Here is a 24352-nt window from a genome sequence, read left to right as displayed (position 1 = left end):
ATTACAGTACAAGCCCTCCAAACCACCCCCTTAAGAGTCCCCCTGAGCTAGACCAGATGTTCCAGTGTCAGCGTTTCACCTTTTCTTGCATCCTATGAATGCTGGCCCTCCTCTTTGTTAGAATGACGCCTCTAGAAGATCATTTCTTAATACAATTTAAATCATTCATATAGCACCAACATATTCAGCAGCACAGTACATAGTATCTCTGTGCCTACTGAACTTCATAATCTAAATTCAAAAATTTCCAGTTTTGTTTCTGTTTAGGGTGGAGGAAACTGAAGTACATGGAGAAACACAGACTGCAGGCAGATGTTGCCCTTGGTAGGATCTGAACCCAGGACCCCAGTGCTGGAAGGTCACAGACACCATTTGTGTTGGTCATCTCAAAGACATATTTTGATATGATAGGTAGAGTTGTTTGCACTAAAACGCAATTAAATGGCAGGAACAAGAGAATTAATGGAAAAATGATCTCTTACACTTCTTGAATCTGAAAACATAAAAATGTAACAAATCCCCCCTTTAATTAAGGATGTTCTTACCTCAACAAATGGCTTTGCCACCTTTGGGGTGATTATGTCTGAAGGAGATGGTTCCTGGGATAGCAGCACAAACTCTTCAGCTTTCACCCCAGAGTCATCCAGTGGAGAACATACTTCAAACAGTTCCTGGATGGTTTGCTGTAGAAATGTAACACGAGGAGGGTTTGAAAATAATCTTCATGGCAAACAATTATTGGCATAATAAATGAAAACCAAGTTATACATACCTGAGTTAGGAATGCCAGAGAATAGTCACTGCCCTGAGCTGCCACCTCTCTGATCAAATCTTTTGTGCCATTCCTCAGCAACTTCTCCTCTATGGAGTTGGCACTGACCAGTCTGGGAAGACCACAATTAAAATGTAATGTATATTGTGGCAAACACAACAAATCACATGAATTATAAGGCAGAGAAGCATCATGGCTTCCTTTTAAGGGTCCACTCACACGTCCACAACAGAATTGCGAACCTATTCATTTCTATGGGGCCGCACGATGTGCTGCCCGGAGCCGGAATTGCGGATCCGCACTTCCAGGTCCGCAATTCCATTCCCGAAAAAAATTGAACATGTCCTATTCTTGTCTGCAATTGTGGATAAGAATAGGCATTTTCTATTAAGTGCCGGCGATGTGCGGTCCGCAAAATGCGGAACACACATTGCCGGTGTCCGTGTTATGCGGATCCACAAAACACACACGGTCGTGTGAATGGACCCTAAGGGAACTCATTGACTTTTTTGTTCCCCAGTAAGTAGATTATATTCACATGGTTACACATTGGCTACACCAGTACAGCACATGCAGTGTAAAGTAGTCATATCACAGCATCCCCCCATGCTGTAATATGACAGGAAGCCAGTTACCCGCAGCAATCTGTAGTCATGCCCAGTGTCATCAGCAGATCCAAGCGCCACAAGCGGTGAAGGTATGATATATAACTCCAGAGATGACCTATACATTTATACCATGTGCAAACGAAACAGGCCGACATCAGCTTGCACTGCACATAAAACTTCTGTCTTACCAAACACATACACACAGAGGGAACACATACCAAAAGCAAAAAATGCACAAACTACTAAAAAATTATATTTTATGAAGCATCCACAGTACCTATAAACATGGATGTCCTTTGCTCTGCCAATGAGATCACACCACGACTGGGTTTTGCCATCCATCACAGGATTCAGATCGCTGTCATAAAATATTACGGTGTCTGCTTCTATGTGGTATACTCCCAGAGAGTGGATGTGGGTGGACAAGACCATGCAGAAAATCCGAGGGTCTCTGTTAAAACTTTTCATTAAATCCTAGGAATAAACAGACATTTAAGACAAACTGCAGAATGCATTTGACCATAATCATATGTATGTTCTCAATCACCAAGCCAGTGGAAACCATTTCCAGAGGCCAGATCAGAACAATTTATTTATCCTCAAGTAATGCCAGGGAATGTATGGAGGACAATAACCCTGGAGTAAGGATGAGGAAAAACTGTTTACATAGGGGCCTCAATATGTCAAAAACGGAAAACTTCCTTAAAGGGGTTCTCCAGGAATTAAGAAAATGAAAATACTTAAATATTACTTTATTATAAATATATTCCCAAATACCTTTCATTATTTATAATGGCTCCTTTTGTCTGGGGAGCAATCATCAGGGTAAACAAAATGTCCGCTGTCCCTTTAGTTCACACAAAAGGTATCCTGATCACACAAGTTACTTTACAACATTATATATTTTTGGAGTCAGTCCATTTTATAACGACTCTGACTCCACCAAAATGGACACCGACTCAGACTCCAAAAATATATAATAGAATTGGTACAGTTCGTTCATGCAGTATGTGCTGAATATATTTTCATAAGAATTTGGGAAAATGATGAAATGTTCTATAGAGAGGCTGTTCTCTAGCCTTAAAATAATTAGATCAGATTTGAGGTCATCTATGTAGGAGGATCTGATGGAGGCAATAATATTTCTCAGAACAAATTCATAGACTAACCCCACAAATGTTATTCAGGACGTTTTTGTTGAAAACTGTTTTTTTCCCCACTTACTGCAGCGTTTTGCAGATTTACAATTTATTAAAGTTTTGTGTTCTAAAGTTGTATCCAATAAATATATTTTATGTTCTACCTAAATAGCTTGATTATTGTATCGTAAAAGTGATAAAAAGCTTAAATTAAGTTAGCACTTAAACATGCGCCATGTATGAGGGAGTGGGAGTCGGAGTTAGGGGAAATTGAGGACTCTGAGTCGGGGCTTTGGCTTACCGACTCTACAGCCCTGGTAAAGAGCTACCTCATCCTCCTCTCTACTTGTCAGGGATTATGATCCTGAATACAGATAAGAACTTTAGCTGAATCTCTGGGGAATTTAGTTTATGAGGAGACATGAAGTACAGAGAGGACGGACAGGACAGGCTGTGGTAATGGAGACTACATACAACTGCTGCTGCTCATTATCCACACGTCCCCATCCTCTCATGTCTCCTCATCATCTCCATTCCCACAGAGATTCACCTGTATTCAGTATTATAACCTCTAACAAGCAGAGTAGAGAGGAGGATGAAGTAGCACTATGGCTCATTGTGGTGAAGTAACTTGTCCTCCTGTGTGATTAGGACAGGTTTTGTGTGTACTGATAGGACGGTGGCCATTTTATTTCTCCTAATGATTGCTCCATAGACAAAACAAGCCATTCTAAGTAATGAAAGGTACCGTATATGTGAATATATTTATTATAAAATAATATTTAAGTATTTTCTTTTTTTTTCTGGAGAACACCTTTAAGTGGAATACAGGGACCTACCTGGCATTGCTCAGAGTTGGCATTTTCATCAATCCTCAAGAAAGTGAAAGAATTAAAGTCCAAGAAGGTCTCAAGTATGTCAAGCATGAGTAACATCTGGGAAAAAATTAGAACTCGTCGTCCTTCAGATTTTAGTTTGCAGAGGAGGATGGATAAAGCTTCCAGTTTTCCTATATAAAGCACAGAACATTAGCAATAGACCCACTAGTTACTTGGCTTCCAAGACTGAACAGAGGGAGGCACACTGGCATCCGGTCAGAAGCTTCTCAATATACATCTGTGCATTCTACTGAGCGCAGTCCAGCCTCGGCCTCAACCGAAGCTGCTCAAAGGTGATTTTCAGAAACAACTGGGTCAATACCAGCATTTTCATCAGGGGCTCTGTCACCAGTTTATCCTGCCTTTGGATAGGGCAGCATAAAACCAGTGACAGATTCAACATCATACTCAATAGTCCTATGGTATGTATGTCTGATAGGCAGAAGGTCTGCCATATTTTAGTGGGCGAGAGAGAATATCAGCGTGTATGCTTACATCCAGTCCCTTGGAAAACAACTCTCCAGTTACTGAATAAATGCAGTTATTTTATCCTCAATTAATGCCAGGGACAGTATGGACAAGAACAACCCTGGAGTAAGGATGAGGATTTGTACATGAATTCAACATTTTCCACAATTACAAAATAAGATCATTCTGAGACATAGTGACAATGCTCGGGGAATAATACAATTAACCATGAAGTCTGCAGCTTGTAAAGGGGTTCTCCGAGAATAATGACTTTTTACCAAGTGTCCGCAGCCTGCCTCCATCAAAAGAAGATACATACTTACCTGCTCCTCACCACCTCCGCTGTTAGGTATGAATCTTCTATTGGTGGAGGCAGGCAGCAGGCACTTGGTAAAAACTCATTATTCCCGGATAACCCCTTTAAAAGGCATCTGTCATCATATATGTGCTTTATGAAACTGGCTGACCTGTTGCATGTGCACTTGGCAGCTGAAGACATCTGTGTTGGTCCCATGTTCATACGTGAGGAACAACACAGGTGCCGTCAGCCGCCAAGTGCACATGCAACAGGTCAGTCACTTTCATAAAGCACATATATGATAACAGATGCCCTTTGAAAGTACTGCTAAAGTAACATGCATGCTCCCTAAAGTGGGTCAGAAATCCCAGCGCCGTACAGCTATGGCGCTGTGTACACCCGATCCCTGACCGAAATCTGCACGGCAGGTATCCATCTTTCCTACGGGCACTGAGTTTTTATTTTTTTCCATTTTCAGCAGTTCCAGATGCCTAAACCACCCTCCATCCCTGTCCCTTCCTTATACTACAATTTTAGCACGCACGATCTGTGTGTGTGCGTGCGTGCTGCACAGCACTGATCAGTAGTGTGTTCATTTACATCTGCACATTTTTTAGTTTTAAATTTTTTTATGTGAAAAAAGACCTGCAGTTAGTGGTAGTTAATTATATATATTAGGGATTGACCGATAGATTTTTTTTTTTTAGAGCAGATACCGATAATCTGCGAACTTTCAGGCCGATAGCCGATAATTTATACCGATATTCTGTGAATTTTCATTTTTGAAAAAAAAAATTAAAAAATTCCTACACAAATCTGCTGAAAATGAATATGTTTATTGTTAACGTGTAGTTTCTTTTTCATACTTAATATTTTTTTTTTTTTTTTTTTTACTATTAGTTCCTTAGGTACTAGAACCCTTGTCCTATTCACCCTGATAGATCCCCATCAGGGTGAATAGGACTTCACACTGTCCCTTCTGCTCTGTGCACACAGCAGAAAGGGAGCTGACTATGGCAGCCAGGGCTTCAATAGCGTCCTGGCTGCCATGGTAACCGATCGGAGCCCCAGGCTTACACTGCTGGGGCTCCGATCTGAACTGCCACTGAGGAGGAGTGGAGAGGGGTCCCTGTGGCCACTGCCACCAATGATTAATACTGGGGGGCTTGGGATGGGTGCAGTGCGCCACCAATGTCTTTAATACTGGGGTAGTGGGGGGGGGGGGGGGGTGTTGTGCACTGCGCCACCAATGAAGATAACTCACTCATTAATTCATATACAGGAGGCGGGAGCTGGCTGCAGAATCACATAGCTGGCTCCCGACCTCTATGAGCGGTAGTTAACCCCTGAGGTGCGGCACCTGATGGGTTAACTGCCGCGGATTGCAGATACTTGTCACAGAGGTCGGGAGCTGGCTATGTGATTCTACAGCCAGCTCCCGTATATGAATGAATGAATGAATGAATGAATGAATGACAGAGGTATCTTCATTGGTGGGGCAGTGGCCACAGCCCCGCCCCTCCTCTTGTCCCCTCTACTCTCATTGGTGGCAGCGGCAGCAGCAGCACAGGGGGAGGGAGGACTGCTTCCTTCTCCCCTGTGCTGCTGAGGGAACACGGAGAGTGCTGTCAGCAGCGCGATCCTTGTTCCCCATACGTTATCAGTAAAATAGAGGCAGATACCGATAACGTTGAAAATACTGAATATCGGTAAAACCGATAAATCGGTCGATTATATATATATATATATATATATATATATATATATATAGTTTTTGAATTTTGCGTACATTTTGCAACCACTGAGCATCGATCAGTAATGTCCATTACTGATCACGTCTGCTCAGTTTGCACTGCAAATGGCATTTTTTTCATCCTTTTTTTCTCCTAAATTTTTATTTTATTTTTTATTGTAATAAAACGTACACACCACTCACACTAAATAGAGGTTTACACATTTTACACCCTAATAAAACAAAAATGGCCCGTTCACCCCAACGAGTATACTCAGCTGACGAGGCGTATGCCATGCTTGCCTCAGATACAGAGTCTGCCAGTAAGGGAGAAGAGGATGCCACTTTCCTCTACTCCTCAGTAATTTATTTCCCAGAGCCCAACAATGCCATATGCTAGACCCTAAGGTTGGACCCCAGTAAATGCAGCAGAGATGATGACCTTTTGGGGGGGCTCTTGCTGCATATGGGTGTTATTAAAAAAAACAAAGATTAATCAGTATTGGAGTGTGGATGTCCCTATTTCTTTTCAAAGGGAGGGTAAGATTCTGCAACTACCTGCCCAGCAAGCGGGCAAGGTATGGCATAAAACTGTATAAAATCTGTGGGAGTAGCTCTGGGTACACTCACAAGTTCCAGGTTTATGAAGGGAGGGACACCTGGATTGAACCACAGAACGTCCTAGGAGTTAGTGGGAAGATAGTGTGGGACTTACTGCACCTACTGCTGGATAAGGGTTATCATCTATAAGCGGATAATTACTACACAAGTTTACCACTGTTCTGGTCACTAAGTTCCAGAGGTACTGTGGCGTGTGGCACAGTATGAAAAATCAGAGAGGCCTCCCTAGATCCCTGGTAGGGCAACCACTAAGAAAAGGAGACAGCCGTGCTCTTTTCAATGATAACATATTGGTGGTTAAGTACAAGGACAAGAGGGACGTCCTTGTACTGACCACCATTCACACTAACACCAGCTCCCCTGCCCCTGTACGTGGTACCACTACCACTGTCCCCAAACCAGACTGCATTCTGGACTACAACAGGCACATGGGAGGGGTGGATCTTTCAGATCAACTTCTAAAGCCCTACAGTGCCACACAAAAAACAAAAGTGTGGTACAAAAAACTGGCCGTGCACATTGTACAGATGGCGCTGTACAAGCATACGTGCTATTTACAACTAGAAGCCAGACTAGAACATTCCTACAACTTCAAGAGGTGTTGATAAAAGCCCTAATTCTTCCAAACCAAGCAATGGAGGGCCCAAGTACTTCTGCAAGTTACGGTGCCCGAGTTGTACTAGGGCAACAATTCCCTGGTGAAGTCCCCCAAACAGCGAGGAAGGGAAGGACCCAAAAAATATGCAGTGTGTGTTCCAAAAGGGGGATAAGGAAAGACACCATTTACCACTGCGAAACCTGCCCTGTGCATCAAGGATTGTTTCAGAATCTACCACTCATCCATGGAGTATTAATTTAATTTCTTCCATGATGTACCCTGTAGTTTTACCACCTTATATCTCTGATTTAGTCCGAATAGCTTACAGATCCACTTTTCACCAACCACTACATATTCATTTCTGTGAAACACCTGTGAGGTCAAAAGTGCCTTTTCCACCCCTTAAAATGTTTGTACAGGGGTGCACTTTCCAAAATGGGGTCACTTCTTGGGGTTTTTAATTTCTGGGGACCTCAGGATTTTTTTTTAACATGCGACATGTCACCTAAAATCCATGTCTGTTTATTCAAGCCTGCAAAAACCATATTTTGCACTTTGCCGCTAGAGCCCTGCTGTGCACCCATACAGCAGGCTACAAGCACATGTGGGGTGTTGCCGTATTAAGGGGGAAATAGGTAACAAAATGTGGGGTGCATTTTGTCCTGTTACCCATTGTGAAAGTGAAAAATGTGGGTGTAAAGCAACTTTTTCCTGGAAAAAATAGTAATTTTACATTTTCACAGCCAAGTGTTCCCTAATTCTGTGAAACGCCTGATGGGTCTAAGTGCACTACACACCTTGAAATATTCCTTGAGGGGCGTAGTTTCCAGAATGGGGTCACTTTTTGGGGGTTTCCACTGTAGGGCCACCTCAGGGTGTCTTCATGTGACATAACTCCCAAAAGCCAATCTTGCAAAATCTGTCCTCCAAAATCCCTATGGCGCTACTTCCCTTTCGAACCCTGCCATGCGCTCATACGACAGTTTTTTAGCACAATTTTTGGGGGGTTTGTAAACTGGAGAATCAGGGTAATAAATAATGGTTTATTTTCCTTTTATCCCTTGCTATGTTACAGCAAAAAAAGGAAGAAAATCTTAAGAAACAAAATTGAAATTTAGAAATTTTACCTCAATTTCCCGTTAATTCTTGTGGAACACCTCAAGAGTTAACATTACAAAGTTTGTACTTTGTAATTTGAGGGGTGTAGTTTCTAAAATGAGGTAATTTATGGGTGGTTTCCATTACATTAGCCCCTGAAAATCACTTTATAACGGAACTGGTGCTTAAAAAACAAGATTTTTGTAAAACTTACCAGTAAAATCTCTTTCTCGCTCTTCATTGGGGGGACACAGAAACCGTGGGTATAGCCATGTCCTCTAGGAGGCGTTGACACTAGATAAAGCTGTTAGCTCCTCCCCTGGCAGCTATACCCCCTCCAGCCTGGAGAGAGAGCTTCAGTTTGTGAGAAGCAGTAGGAGAAGCAAGTAAACCAACGAAAAAACGTGTAACAGCAACAATGCTAATAACCAAACTAGGTTCTAACCAGCAACAGCCACAACTGTGGCCGAACAACAATACTGGGTGGGTCCTGTGTCCCCCAATGTAGAGCGAGAAAGATTTTACTGGTAAGTTTTACAAAAATCTTGTTTTCTCGCCCATATTCATTGGGGGACACAGAAACCGTGGGACGTCCGAGAGCAGTCCACAGGGAGGAGAAAAACCACAGACCCATGGAGCAAGCGCTCCTGCAGGCAACTAAGAACTGTCGCCTGCAAGACCACGCGGCCCACGCAGCGACGGTCGATGCATAAGTATGCACAAGGTAATGTCTTGTGAACATGTGTAAGGAGGACCGGGAGCCACCTTACACAACTGTGCAGCCGAAGTGCGATTCCTCCGAGCCAAAGATACGCCCACCGCTCTGGTGGAGTAATCGTGACACCCAAGGTCGGAACCCTGCCTCGGGCGCGGTATGCTTCAGCAAATGTAGACCGAATTCGGCGTGCGATTGCCACCTTGGAAGCCGCCAAACCCCTCCGAGGACCCTCCGGAATGACAAAAAGGGGATCCGTACGGCGGAAGGGACTGAAGGTTGTTAAACAGATCTTCAGAGCTCTGACAACGACCAATGGTGTAAATCCATTTCCTTAGGGTGAAGGAGATAGGCACAGTGAGGGAAGGACAATTTCCCCGTTAATATGGAAGTCAGAGACCCCGTACAGAAGAACAGAAGGGACAGGCCAGCGAACCACCTGGACCCTATGAAGAACCAGGAAGAATTCTCTGCAGAGAGCAGCGCTGCCAACTCAGACACCCGTCTGATGGAAGTGATATCGACCAGAAAAAACTACCTTCCAGGACAGGAGTCGGGAAAAAAAAAAAAACTCCCACAAGGGCTCCAGAGAACCTGAGAGCGCTGGAAAGGATAGAAGGAGACGACGCCTGACTCTGCAAAAACTAAGGGCCAGACCAAGGTCCAACCCTGATTGTAAGACAGGACCGTGAGGGAGAAAAACGAAGTGGCAGAACATTTTCGCTTCCACAGAAAACCAAGAAAGGACCTCCAAGGTCCTGAATAGATCCTAGACGATGCAGGCCTGCGGATGACATCCTCAGAAAAAATCTCTTCGCCTAGAATGGCGGTCTTAATAGCCACGCCGGCAACGAAGAGGCCTAAAATACTAATAGAAGATCGGACTCTGCGAAGAGAGGAAATCTCAGAGTGGCAGTGACCAGGACCTCCCCTAGAAGGAGACTAGGTCGGCGTACCACGTGCGACGGCTAATCCCCAGGGAGACTAGAATAGTCGGAATACCCTCCATCCTGATCTTCCGTAGAACTCTGGGTAGGAAGGGAAAGGGGGGGAAACGCAAGGAGGGAGAACCCTTAACAAGGGAATCAGGGCGTCCACGCCGCAAGCTGCCGGATCTCTGCTCGGGAGAGAAAAGGTGGGAAGCTTCTGAGAATAGTCTCGAAGCCAAGGCCACACATTCGGGTTCGAACACCTTCTGCAATTCAGGCATACAGAAGGGAGAGGCCGGCAGCCGTTTGTTCGAGGGGGAAGAAGAAATAGACGGGTGTTCCATACCAGGAATGGAACATCTATCAACACGGCAAGACGTGACAGCAACCCCGCTCCGTCTGGTGTGGGGAGTCTCACAGTCTACCCTCGAATGGGCGGTGGGAAGTATGATCACCATAGGGCTGGCGTGACCTAGACATTAGTGATGTCTTAAGAGAGGTAATATAAATATATACAGGTAACGCACTCAGGACCAATGGAAGGATTCACCTGCAAAAGGAGAGATGTGGAACGCGCCACATCCACCAGCCGGGTCCGAAACTCTGGACTAGAAGGCCACTAAAGAATACCCTGTGCAAATGCCGATGTAGCCAGGGATTGAGTGGCTGTGCCCAAACTCTGCCAGAGGAGGAAGTCAAGTAAGGGGAGCCACAACTGTATCGCTAGCCCATATTCCAGCGGAGGAGGGGGCCACACCGCAGAGGCCACCAATTTAGATCTAGAAGAATCCGCCACCTGACGAAGGAGCTGTGCAGTAAGAACCATAGTATGTAGTGGTATCGCAAATACCACTCTCCCAGAAGCAGCCAGCGCCTGCCCAGTCGGCGCAAAACTAAAGGGAAGCCGTGAGGCCAGCCATAAAAGCCATGGCACCATACTGCCCCAGTTAAGAGGAGCTAGATTTAACACTTTACCTGGAAGGGCTCTGAACAGGAGAAACAGCAAGCTAGCGTCAGGGTAGAACCCCCAGCTGAGGGGGGACTACAGAGTCAATGAACACTCGACTCGCTGAAACGTACTCTGAGAGACAGAGGATGTCACAACCATGCTCCAAACCAGCACCGAAAGATAAGAAGGATACCAAGTGGAAACAGCGACCGTATCCACTGGCGGCACCCATACACCGCAGATGTAGAGCACCGGCATCCACGGGTATCGACTGTTGCCACGCGCCCCCAAAGAAGCTAAGGCATCTTGAGCCGTAGAGTAGATGAACTGTAGCAATCTAAGCTGCTCAGGTTTTCCCCTGTAAGTGGATCACTCGTGGAAGGGTAATGCAACAGGAAGCACGGGAGAAAGACTAATGCATACGGCAGGGACAGAACCCAGTGGAGATGCAATTCCGCCACCTACAGAAGGGGGGATGCATACGTCCAGCACTAAACCCAGTGTAACTGTACTTAGTGCACCTACCGCAGGGGGCAGAACATAAGGCAAGCACTGTATCCGTAGTAGTGCAATTACTCCGCCTATGGAAGGGGTGATGCCTACAACAAGTGCTGCCAGCGGAATTGGTCATGCTTACGGCAGGAACAGAATGCAACGGTAGTGAGATTACGCAGTTTATGGAAGGGCAATGCATATGGCGAATACAGTACCCTGTGAGAGTGCAATTACACCACCAAGGAAGGGGTAATGCCTACAATAAACACTGTAACCGGTGATAATGCCAGAACGCCATGTATAGAACAGGCCAATGCATACGGTACATACTGTACCCCGTGGAATGCAATACTGTCCCCTAAGAAGGGTGGAAACGCCCACTGGCGTCACTGAACAGCGCTCTAGACTTTAGTTCACCTATAATGCCTACAGTAGTATTGTATGCAGCAGTGGTGCAATACTCCACCTGAAGGAGGGGGTAATGCAGACGACAATGAGAGAGAGAGAGAGAGAGAGAGAGAGAAGAGAGAATCCCAATATCCACCCCCCCCCCTCCCCCAGACCGAACCTCTCCAGGAATGGAGTGGTGTGTCCGAGCGAGACCGTAGGGAGGAAGGGGGGAAGGGGGGTGCGGAGGTGGCCGAGGAGAATGTTCTGCTCTGGCCCTCTTACGCGCAGTTCAACCGTTTGAAAGCTTGCCCGTGGCAGCTGTAGGCCACGCAGGTGGGAATACATCAACCAAACTACCCAGAGGGTGGAGTGGGAACTAGAGGTCCGTCCACTGGAGTGCATAGGCGGAGCCTGTATCAATCAAACGACCCCGGAGGATGGATGGGAACTTCCAGAGGTTCTCCACTGGATCGCGCAGGTGAAGGATTATCAACCAGACGACCCCGGAGGATGGAATGGGAACTTCCAGAGGTTCTGCGCTGGGTGGCACAGGTGGGTTTGATCAACCAGACGACCCCGGAGGGTGAAATGGGAATTTCCAGAGGTTCTGCGCTGGACGGCGCAGGTGGATTTGATCAACCAGACGATCCAGGAGGGTGGAATGGGAGCTTCCAGAGGTTCTGCGCTGGATGTCGCAGGTGGATTTGATCAACCAGACTACCCCGGAGGGTGGAATGGGAGTACTCCTGCTGTCCTCCCTGGATCTGCGCAGGTGGAGGATTATCAACCAACGACCGTGGAGGGATGATAGGGAACTATGAGAGGTACTCCTTTGTCTGTATAGGACACGGGCCCAGCTTGGTACCACACAGACATTGGGGGAAGGGGCCTGGGGTGACGAGGCAGAGGGATGCAATACCGTCCCTGTGCATGTTTGACCGAGCGCTCCCAGACACTCATGGCGGTAGTGTCTGGGAGAATTGCCCTCGAACTTCCTTGCATTGACAGCGCAGTAAGCGCTAGGCTCTGCCCCCCGATCGCGGCCCTTGTCTGTGCCCCAGCGCTAAGTGAATCGCTTTTCAGAGAGACACTGTGCGGCCCTGCTAGATGCTGCTGAGAATAAACTGCTGCAGCTTTTATGGATAAATCCTTGCAGGTTGAGCCAAATGGTTAAGCTGGCGGGCAGGGTGGGGGGGAGCTTCGATGGCCTGGAGCAGGCATCTACTTATCTGTCCAGCCACCATTTTCAACCTTCCTCTTGTTCCAGCAGGGTCACCCCTTCAGCTACTGGCACCATAGTGGCAGGATGCTGGAATTGACGGACTTGGACGGGTGACCCCTTGGCTGGCGGGATGCAGGGGAGCGAGGCTGCCCTGGTCCACCTTGTCTTCTGTGGTGGAGGAAGCAGTGCGGGTGACCGGCACTGGCGCAACTCGACCCCGGGAGAACAGGGAAGCGAGGTGTTCACTGTTTTCCCATCTGAAAAAAATAAAAATAAAAAAATAAAAAATCTTCAGGAGAGTCCCTGCAGAGCAGGGAGGTCTTGCCTCCTATTGACACTAGAAAAAACTGAAGCTCTCTCTCCAGGCTGGAAGGGGTTCAGCTGCCAGGGGAGGAGGTAACAGTTTTTACTAGTGTCAACGCCCCCTAGAGGACATAGCTATACCCACGGTTTCTGTGTCCCCCAATGAATATGTGCGAGAAAAATGGTTTTGGAAATTTTGTTGAAATTTTGAAAAAGCCTTCTAACGTCCTAAATAAATGAACTGACATTTACAAAATGAAGCCAACATAAAGTAGACATAGGGAAAATGTAAAGTAATAACTATTTTGTGAGGTATCACTGTCTGCCATAAAAGCAGAGAAATTCATATTTAGAAAATAGTGTATTTTTTCAAAATTTGTCATTTTTGGGCATTTTAATTTTAAAAAAAAAGTGAAATATATCGACTGAAATTTACCACTGTCATGAATGTGTCATGAGAAAACAATCTCAGAATGGCCTGGATAAGTAAAAGTGTTCCAAAGTTATTGCCACATAAAGTGACAAGTCAGATTTGCAAAAATCGGCCTGGGATTTAAGGTGAAAAGTGGCTCAGTAGTGAAGGGGTTAACATCTATATGTTTTTGTATATGTTAAACGTAAGACAAAAATGTGATGTCAACCCAGCCTTACACAAATTCTTGCTTGACCATATAAATAGGCAGTGTGCATTATAGATTACGCTGAGGAGGGAAAAAAAACTCTAATCAGTACGAGATGAACTACTTACACATTCATTGTCTGTCAGCTGCAGACTATAAGAATATTTTCAGAAGCAACATTTGCGCAACAAAAATCCTTTTGTGCAAAATATTTTTTTTTTTAATCACATACAAGCTACATGCAGGACTTTAGATGTATTTGTTTAATAAAATGGCACATATTCCGTAATAAAGTATATTCCAAAGGGTATTAAGTCTGTCCCTTTCTACACCATTGAAGTTGACAAGTAATTTACCTGCATCAGACTGAATGAGCCACAGGTCAGGAGTCTGCACACAATGAGGGGACGTTTGCTCCTTCAAGTCCTGCATGTATGGCGCTGCATACCCCCTTAGTCTAAGACTAAGCATCTTCATGTTGTGAGTATACCCAGGAGATGGATGTGGGACGTTAAGAACCGGTGGAGGAACGATAACAGCTGGAACCACACACAGCGTCCTGAAAGCAGAGAGGAATCATACAACTGATCACAGCCTGCAGCTCGAAACTTCAAACAACAACAACTGATAAAGGATACTGCTCTGTAAAAGTACTGTGCCAGGCATGGTAACCGGAGAAATACATCACATTTTATTAACCATACTATGGCCATTTCAACTTTTTATCAAAAATGTTCGGGACAGTCATGCTAATAATTTTTGTAGTATACTTTATTAGGGGATACATGTCATTTCCTTATAAGTGGATCCTTGGCAACATTAACTTAAGGTTGCTGTACACAGTGGCGGATTACAATAGGGACCTCGGGTCGGCAGCCCCGGGCCCAGCGCCGACCCGAACGCCCACATACTGCGGCGGGGCACAGGAGCACATAGCTCCCTGTCCCGTCGCCGAACACCGCCATAGGCTTCAGGCCTAGTAGGCCTGAGGCCTATGCGGTAGTGAAATCCCGGCGCAGGCATGCGTGATGACGTCATCCCGCGCCTGTGCCGGGACGCAGCCCTGCCTCATCCCGCCTTCCTCTGCGAGCAAGCGCCTGGCCCTGGACATAGGTGAGTATTTAGCTTTTCTTTTTTATTTTATTTCATGTGCCTACAAACAGGGGGACAAACAGTAGGGCATATTAAGAGACATCGAGTACATGGGAATGTGGGGGCTGTGGGGCCAAATTATTATGGGAGGGACTACTATGTGGGGGCAAATTGCTATGTGGGGACAGTGTGGGCTAAATTGCTATGTGGGGACAGTGTGGGCTAAATTGCTATGTGGGGACAGTGTGGGCTAAATTGCTATGTGGGGACAGTGTGGGCTAAATTGCTATGTGGGGACAGTGTGGGCTAAATTGCTATGTGGGGACAGTGTGGGCTAAATTGCTATGTGGGGACAGTGTGGGCTAAATTGCTATGTGGGGACAGTGTGGGCCAAATTGCTATGTGGGGACAGTGTGGGCCAAATTGCTATGTGGGGACAGTGTGGGCCAAATTGCTATGTGGGGACAGTGTGGGCCAAATTGCTATGTGGGGACAGTGTGGGCCAAATTGCTATGTGGGGACAGTGTGGGCCAAATTGCTATGTGGGGACAGTGTGGGCCAAATTGCTATGTGGGGACAGTGTGGGCCAAATTGCTATGTGGGGACAGTGTGGGCTAAATTGCTATGTGGGGACAGTGTGGGCTAAATTGCTATGTGGGGACAGTGTGGGCTAAATTGCTATGTGGGGACAGTGTGGGCTAAATTGCTATGTGGGGACAGTGTGGGCTAAATTGCTATGTGGGGACAGTGTGGGCTAAATTGCTATGTGGGGACAGTGTGGGCTAAATTGCTATGTGGGGACAGTGTGGGCTAAATTGCTATGTGGGGACAGTGTGGGCTAAATTGCTATGTGGGGACAGTGTGGGCTAAATTGCTATGTGGGGACAGTGTGGGCTAATCTCTGTGGGGACAGTGTGGGGTAATCTCTATGTGGGGACAGTGTGGGGTAATCTCTATGTGGGGACAGTGTGGGGTAATCTCTATGTGGGGACAGTGTGGGGTAATCTCTATGTGGGGACAGTGTGGGGTAATCTCTATGTGGGGGCAGTGTGGGATAGTCGAAATGTGGGGGCAGTGTGGGGTAATCTCTATGTGGGGACAGTGTGGGGTAATCTCTATGTGGGGACAGTGTGGGGTAATCTCTATGTGGGGACAGTGTGGGGTAATCTCTATGTGGGGACAGTGTGGGGTAATCGCTATGTGGGGGCAGTGTGGGATAATCGCTATGTGGGGGCAGTGTGGGGTAATCTCTATGTGGGGACAGTGTGGGGGTAATCTCTATGTGGGGACAGTGTGGGGTAATCTCTATGTGGGGACAGTGTGGGGTAATCTCTATGTGGGGACAGTGTGGGGTAATCTTTATGTGGGGACAGTGTGGGGTAATCGCTATGTGGGGGCAGTGTGGGGCAAATTACTATGTAGGGGAAATTACTGTGTGGGGGCAAACTACTATATGGGGGCAGTTTGGGGGAAATTACTGTGTGGGGGCAAATTACTATGTGGGGGGGCAAATCCCCCCGATTACTATATGGGGCAGTGTGGTGGAAATTACTATATGGGGGTGTTGCTATTGGGGAGGCACTGTAGGGGCAATTCTATAATTTTTGGGGACAATATACAGGGATTATTGCCTGGAGCACAATAGAGGGTGGTATTATTACTCGGGGCACTCTAGGGGACATTATAGCTGCTCTGGACACTATAGGAACATTTGGGGTAATTTAGCAAACTGGTGTAAAGCAGAACTGTCTTAGTTGCCCATAGCAGCCAATCAGATTCCACCTTTCATATTTGACAGCTCTTTTGGAAATCCAGTTCTACTTTACACCAGTTTGATAAATTGACTATTTTTTCAGCAGTATTCGTACCTTGGACATTGGGGAGCAAAACGGACACAGTATTAGAAGTGGCAGCAGGATGACACTGTGGGGACACCAGGATGAGGAGGTTGATGGAAAAATTGAGAAATCTAAGGTGTCTGTGTTACAAACTGTAGAGACGAGATGTGGCTGAAAGAATTTGCCATGGTGGTCTGGGTCAAATGGAGGAGAAGAGGAAAGAGAAGGTCTACATGACAGGAGATGTCACTTGATGTAAGAGGTATGTGGTGCTGTATTCTCCTCCATGTCTTTTTTATTATAATTATATGTATTTTAAATTTGGCGACCAAATTTTTCAGTTTAGGACCCAATTTGGGGTATTTTTTTTAGTCTGAAGATATCATATGGCCTAGGAAGAGACTGTGGCGCTCATGAAGCACCGCAGCCTCTTCATACAAAAAAACCCCTAAACTAAAATGGAGGGAGGGGCTTAAGTTGGGTAGAAAGCCCCGGGCCTATCATGCACTTAATCCGCCCCTGTCTGTACACATCTAAAGTTGATAGACTGTACACTAGTCTAAAGTTGATCAAAACGGACCATTTCAACCAAAACCATTGTTCATGGGTGTAACAGAGCATGATCGTCAGAAAATAAGTCGGTCGTGTTTGAAGTTTTCGCCCAATAGTCAAATGAAAGATCTTTCTTCGTGGACAAAAGATATTTCCTTGAAAGAACATTTCCTGAAAGATTTTTATATCAATCACCCGGTTTCATTGAACACGTATGGCCAGTATTGGGACTGAAATGTGTCAACCATCAACCAACTTCTACCTAATTCTTGATGGAGGGCTAAGATGTAACAGCCCGAAACACGTCACAACAAATTGTCCTATTTGATGTCGGATTTTATGGAAGTCGATTAAAGCATATTTTTATGAGGAGCTGGATTCAATTTGTTCTTTCACAACTTCTACCTAATGTATCAGTTTGCCTCCGATCAGTCTCCATTCCGCTTTGGAGATGGACACCAAAACGCTGCTTGCACAAAACGTGAGTGTGAAAGTAGCCTTAGGGAGATCAACCTTCAGCATTCTACTAAATGTAGAATACAGCTTATTGTAAGATGCAGAGGTTGAATTCTCAGCCTTGCCTCTGCCTTCCCAAGTGTAACTAACCTATTAATTAAAGGGGTACTAAGATCCCTGTGTATAGAATCGGATGTCAGCACTGAAGGCTGCAGCTCTGCTCCTCTCCCTCATCGGGACGACAGAGGAGTGGGACTGCAAGTGTACTGTATGCCTGTGTTTAGCACTTGATGTTTGCTGCAGCACTGTTCTCTCTCTTCTCAGCACTTACTAAATAACCAGGGATGGAATTGGGAAAACAGAGAACAGCGCTGCAGAGTACAGTAGAGGATATAGACAGAAACTCAGCACAAATCATAGTAAACCCCTTATTAAAATAGGTTAGTTATACATAGGGAAGCAGAGGCAGGCTGAGAAGCCTGCCCCTGCATCTTATAGTACGCCATTCTCAGCATTCAGTAAAACACTGAAGACAAATTCTCCTTAGGCTACTTTAACACTAGCATTTTTGCTGGATCCGGCAAAAACGCTTCCGTTACCAATAATACAACCATCTGCATCCGTTATGAACGGATCCAGTTGCATTGTCTTTAACATAGCCAAGACGGACCAGTCACTGAAAGTCAATGGAGGACGGATCCGTTTTCTATTGTGTCAGAGTTAATCGGATCCGTCCCTATTGACTTGCATTGTGGGTCATGACGGAGCCGTTTAGCTCCGCATCCCATAACAGAAAGAAAACCGCAGCATGCTGTGGTTTGCTCTACGGTATGAGAATGCAACCAAACGGAGCTGAATGCATTTTGGAGCACTCCGTTCTGTTCATTTACGTTTGGTCCCCATTGACAATGAATGGGGACAAAACGGAAGAGTTTCTTTCCGGTATTGACACCCTATGACGGATCTCAATACCAGAAAATAGAAACGCTAGTGTGAAAGTAGCCATAGCAATGCTAAGAGAGCCGTGAAGGGGACACTTGAGGCGTTTGTTTAATAAAATGACACATATTTCCCTAATAAAGTATATTACAAGAGATATCACTAAGTCTGTCCCTAAACATTCTTATAAAAAGTTGAAACAACAGACTTTAATCCATTCAGATCTCAATTCATATGTCTTGACTAGACATATTTTCAACATTTTAGCTAATAAAACACATGTCAGCAGTTCTAACCTAAACTAGATCAATCCTAGCTTACTAAATAGTAATACCACACATTCAACTTTCTTTACCTTTTAACTAGAGGTTGCAGGGCTACTTTTTTCTGTTCTGGACTCAAAATCAAGTGTCTTAGTGGGTCACTGGAATACTCAGGGGACTGGGAGGAAGCCACACAGTGTGCAGACCCAGTCCAGCTCCACTGTGTATCTAGAATAGGAGGGTGAATGGCAGCAGACCTCAGGGTAAAGCGTGACAACAAGTCTGACCCATATACAGGAGCTCTTCCACAACGGCGCTCATTACAGCTGAAAAAGCGGTCCAGGCGCTCTTTTAACAAACGCTGCTTGTCTTCAGTGGAATCCTTTGTTACAAAGAAAAATGACATCTATTAGACATCTGTTGGGGTTAACAGCTTTGGTACTAGCTATTTTTGATAACTGACAAACTTCCAGAAAGATGTATCAATAAACTACAGAGGGATTAAACACAAACCAGCAAGTACAATTAACATGAGCCCCACAAGGGCTTACAATTTACAAAGGAAAGGTGAGCTCCACAGTAGACGAGTCTACAGGGTGGGCCATTTATATGGATACACCTTAATAAAATGGGAATGGTTGGTGATATTAACTTCCTGTTTGTGGCACATTAGTATATGTGAGGGGGGAAATTTTTCAAGATGGGTATTGACCATGGTGGCCATTTTGAATCCAACTTTAGTTTTTTCAATAGGAAGAGGGTCATTTGACACATCAAACTTATCGTGAATTTCACAAGAAAAACAATGGTGTGCTTGGTTTTAACGTAACTTTATTCTTTCATGAGTTATTTACCACACTTACAAAATGTGTTCAATGTGCTGCGCATTGTGTTGGATTGTCAATGCAACCCTCTTCTCTCACTCTTCACACACTGATAGCAACACCGCAGGAGAAATGCTAGCACAGGCTTCCAGTATCCGTAGTTTCAGGTGCTGCACATCTCATATCATCTGAAGGCAATTGTCTATGCTGTGAAGATACGAGATGTGCAGCACCTGAAACTACGGATACTGGAAGCCTGTGCTAGCATTTCTCCTGTGGTGTTGCTATCAGTGTGTGAAGAGTGGGAGAAGAGGGTTGCATTGACAATCCAACACAATGCGCAGCACATTGAACACATTTTATAAGTGGTCAGAAACTTGTAAATAACTCATCAAAGAATAAAAGTTACGTTAAAACCAAGCACACCATTGTTTTTCTTGTGAAATTCCCAATAAGTTTGATGTGTCACATGACCCTCTTCCTATTGAAAAAACAAAAGTTGGATTCAAAATGTCCGACTTCAAAATGGCCGCCATGGTCACCACCTATCTTGAAAAGTTTCCCCCCTCACATATACTAATGTGCCACAAACAGGAAGTTAATATCACCAACCATTCCCATTTTATTAAGGTGTATCCATATAAATGGCCCACCCTGTAGAATCTGTTACATAGTTGTGTACTGGAGATTAGCTTACAACCTGCAATAACCCTTAAGGTCCATTCACACGTCCGTATGTGTTTTGCGGATCCGCAAAACACAGACACCGGCAATGTGAGTTCCGCATTTTGCGGACCGCACATCGCAGGCACTCATAGAAAATGCCTTTTCTTGTCCGCAATTGCGGACAAGAATAGGACGTGTTCTATTTTTTTGCGGATCCGTAAGTGTGGATTCGCAAATGCGGATAGAGACAGCACATTCTGGCTCCATTGAAAATGAATGGGTCCGCACCTGTTCCGCAAAATTGCGGAACGGATGCAGACGTGTGACAAGTGGTAGTGGCAGTGAGTTCCTGAGTAAGGGAATAGACTGAGAAATCTTCAAGATTATGGTAAGATGAGCAGACAAGGGGAAAGCAGTGTAGTTATGGAGGAGACAGGTTGTAAATTTCTTTGTATGTCACTACAGGGATAGCAAATAAGATTTGAAGTAAACACCGTAAGCCTAAACAATGCTAAAGGATCCATGACCAGACAAGTTGAACACAGAAAAAGAATTAAAAGGGTTTTCTGAGAGTTTTTTTTTTTTTTACTGAGGACCTCTTGATAGATCAGCAGTATCTGATCGTGGGGGTCACACATCCGGGACCCCTGCCGATCAGCTGTTTGAGAAGGTAGCACAGCACCGTACATTGTATAACGGCTGTGCTTGGCATAGCAGCTCAGCCCCATTCACTTCAACTGATGAAAGTGACGTCACATAGCTTAGGAAGAGCTTGAGAGGGTCGTGGCACGGCCAGAGTGTTGGACCCCTACCCAGAGGATAGGTCATCAGTATAAATAAATAAAAAAACTCTCAGAAAACCCCTTTAATAATTATGCAGGCATTGTACGTACCCGAGCATTAGGCAGCGCAGCAGCAGCTGACTTTGTTGTTCCGTCCACTGCAGTTTGTGCAGTTTTGGAAGCTACTGGAGCTACAAAGAAAAACAGTGATCAAGATTATAAATGAGTAGATTTAGAACGGTGTTCTCATGTTCCTCTGACTGAATAGAGTTCGCTCTGCTCCTTTAAACTCTATGGGACTGCCAGAGATAAATAGTAATCTTTATATAGTGCCAACTAGAGATGAGCGGATCACGAATCTTGATTGACAAGGCTGGACATGTCACCCAGCCTGACAATCTTCTGCCTGCACCACTACCCACAGCAGCGGTGCAGGCGCGTGATTGAGGTGGGTGCCAGGGTTGCCTTTGTATATGTCAGGTTCTAAGTGTAGGGGGCACTACTTCATCCAGGGAGCTTTTGTGAGTATCATTGTAGTGATTTGAACAATAGAGGGGAGAGATTGGGCAATGCTCGGTTATACCAAAGAGGACTCCTTGCTCTTATGATTGGTGAGGGTCCCAGAGGTCAGACCCCCACTAAACAAACACCAACCAACCGTCCATTATCCTGAGGATAGGACATAAGCATTGTTCATGGGAACACCCCTTTAAGCCCAAAGACATGGGAAAACTATATCAGATGGACATGCAGTAAAGTCATGCATTTTTTACACAAATAATTGGACAGGTACTAATTATTTACTGTAAAACAACTCCTGTACTCACCAGCCGATGACACCGTATTGAGCTGTGACGCTCCCACTTGGGACGGATTTCTCATAACATTAGGAGCTGTACCCTGTGGCACAGATGGAAGAACAACAGATCCTTGAGGACGTAAGTACTGACCAGGGGCCGAAACAATCTGTAGAACATTACCTAAAAAACAGGTACAAGTAAACAAAAAGAAAACGGGCCACATGGAAACACACTTACTAATGTATTGTGATTGTCCATATTGCTTCCTTTATTGGCTTGATTCATTTTTCTATCGCATTATACACGGGTTGTATCCAGGGGTTTACGGCCACCCTACAATCCAGCGGTGGAGGACCAGCCTCTTTGGTGGCCTAGACCATGTGACACACACAGACACATGTGCAGCATCTCCTGTCTTGGCTACCTCTTATCTACACTGCGGTGGTGGCAAAAACCCCTGGATATGAGCAGTGTATAATGTGATGGAAAAATTAGTCTAGCCAGCACAGGAGACAATATGGACAATCAGAATACATTAGTAAGTGCTGTGTATTAACTTTCTCTACATGATGAATGCCATTTGCTGAAGTGACACAACCCCTTTAAGCTGGATTTACACATGCAATTTTGACGCATTTTTGTATGTTAATAAGAGTTATCTAATTTTTTTTAAAATCCTTTTCCTTCTTAGATGATCCACTCCTGGTTTTGGGTAAAAACTAATTGCCTGAAAAATTGCCTGTGTGAGTCTGATCTAAAGCAGGCATTTTTCTTAAAGTGTTTGTCCCTTGCCATTTTCTTAAAGGGGTTGCCCCATCAGGACAGTTAAAGGAGTTTTCTGCTGTCCCCATATTGAAGACTTAGGCTTGGGATAGGTCATCAATATCAGATCGGCTGGGCTCCGACTCCTGGTTCCAGCATTGTTTAGTTGTATGAAGAGAACAACAAGCCACCTCAGCGGTGTATAGACATATCAGGGAGTATATATTAGACCCAAACTTGAAACACCTTCCCACTAATATAAAATGTAACTTTTATTAATATCCTTAAAAATAAGCTCAGATCAAGCTCAGACCCCGTGGGTCATATATGCAGATACATATGGTACACTTATTGTCTCAGAGCAATATGTTCATTAGTGGTGACACCTGACATCCCAGAAGCCTGCACCCTTGCTCAAATTTCCAAGTGGGTCCTGATTGATGGGCACCAATGTGAGAGTCTATATCGTGAGACTCTAGTTAAGTATATATATTAATACACAAGGGATATATCTGTTTGTCATAAATCTACCAATATTGATTGGTTTAGCCTTCTAGTGATACACTTACACTATGTATTCAGCGGGCCGTTATAGCCATGTTTGCCCTATATTCCATTAGAAATTAGGGTAAAGTAGGGTCCTATACGTTAGGCACGAGGACAGGGAACACCTACCACTAAGGGGTGTCCCTGGGCAGAGGTTTAGGAAGGGATATTTATGGAGAAGATAGGTGTTTTTGATCTTTTTCTTTCTGGACCCCTTTTTTTTGTATCTTGGAATATCTACCTATGAAGTATCCACCTGTAGAGACCCCCTCTGCAAACTTCAAGCAGTCAATGTTGGGCTATATCAACAAACCGTGAGTAATCTCAGATGAACTAATGAGTATATTGTTCTGAGACAATAAGTGTACCATATGTATCTGCATATATGACCCACGGGGTCTGAGCTTTATCTGAGCTTATTTTTAAGGATATTAATAAAAGTTATATTTTATATTAGTGGGAAGGTGTTTCAAGTTTGGTTCTTGTATGAAGAGAACACACAGCTTCGGCGAGCACTGCGTTCTCTTCACGGTTTACCTGCTCGCTGTTGACATTGCAGCAGCGAGCAGTGTAGCCACAATTGCTCTGTACCATTCAAGTGAACGGGATGGAGGAGCTGTAGTTCCACTGCTCACTTCTGTAACGTCAACAGTGAGCAGGCAAACAGTGAAGAGGATGCAGCACTTGTACGAACGCCGCCTGCTTTTCAAAGAGTTGGTCGATGGGGGTGCCAGGACTTAGGAAACCAGACAACCCCTTTAAGGTATATAAAAGCCACACATGTGGCATGGTCTCCAATCACATTAGGGTCCCATTCTGGAAACAGGTGCAAATTGGGTCCCACATTTATTGGACATATATATGGCATATTCTATCGATATAACAAATTTCCCAGATGGGAATACTCCTTTAATCATATCTTTTAAGGCTAGGTGATCCGGAGCTCTATTAGAAAATATAAACTCATGACAGTGTTGTTCAGGTCCTATAACTATAA

General features: G+C 44.9%; 1 protein-coding gene and 2 non-coding genes across 6 annotated transcripts in view; all 3 read right to left on the bottom strand.

The window, feature by feature from the left end:
* LOC120988660 (E1A-binding protein p400-like) overlaps positions 1-24352 on the bottom strand; it is a 160283-nt gene that overhangs the window by 52570 nt on the left and 83361 nt on the right. For all 4 annotated transcript variants that reach the window (XM_040416264.1, XM_040416265.1, XM_040416266.1 and 1 more), the window contains 8 exons: positions 22075-22227; positions 21359-21438; positions 19068-19357; positions 14192-14394; positions 3359-3528; positions 1658-1854; positions 773-884; positions 546-683 (listed from right to left, as the gene is read on the bottom strand). In XM_040416264.1, coding sequence (XP_040272198.1) covers positions 546-683; positions 773-884; positions 1658-1854; positions 3359-3528; positions 14192-14394; positions 19068-19357; positions 21359-21438; positions 22075-22227 — 1343 coding nt within the window. The remainder of the gene's footprint in view (positions 1-545; positions 684-772; positions 885-1657; positions 1855-3358; positions 3529-14191; positions 14395-19067; positions 19358-21358; positions 21439-22074; positions 22228-24352) is intronic.
* LOC120992661 lies at positions 1909-2036 on the bottom strand. The gene has a single exon (XR_005777056.1). It is a non-coding gene; the product is annotated as a small nucleolar RNA SNORA49 (small nucleolar RNA).
* LOC120992663 lies at positions 3880-4006 on the bottom strand. The gene has a single exon (XR_005777058.1). It is a non-coding gene; the product is annotated as a small nucleolar RNA SNORA49 (small nucleolar RNA).

Source organism: Bufo bufo, chromosome 2, assembly GCF_905171765.1.
Source record: "Bufo bufo chromosome 2, aBufBuf1.1, whole genome shotgun sequence".
Lineage (NCBI taxonomy): Eukaryota > Metazoa > Chordata > Amphibia > Anura > Bufonidae > Bufo > Bufo bufo.
This window is presented reverse-complemented; position numbering and strand designations above follow the sequence as displayed.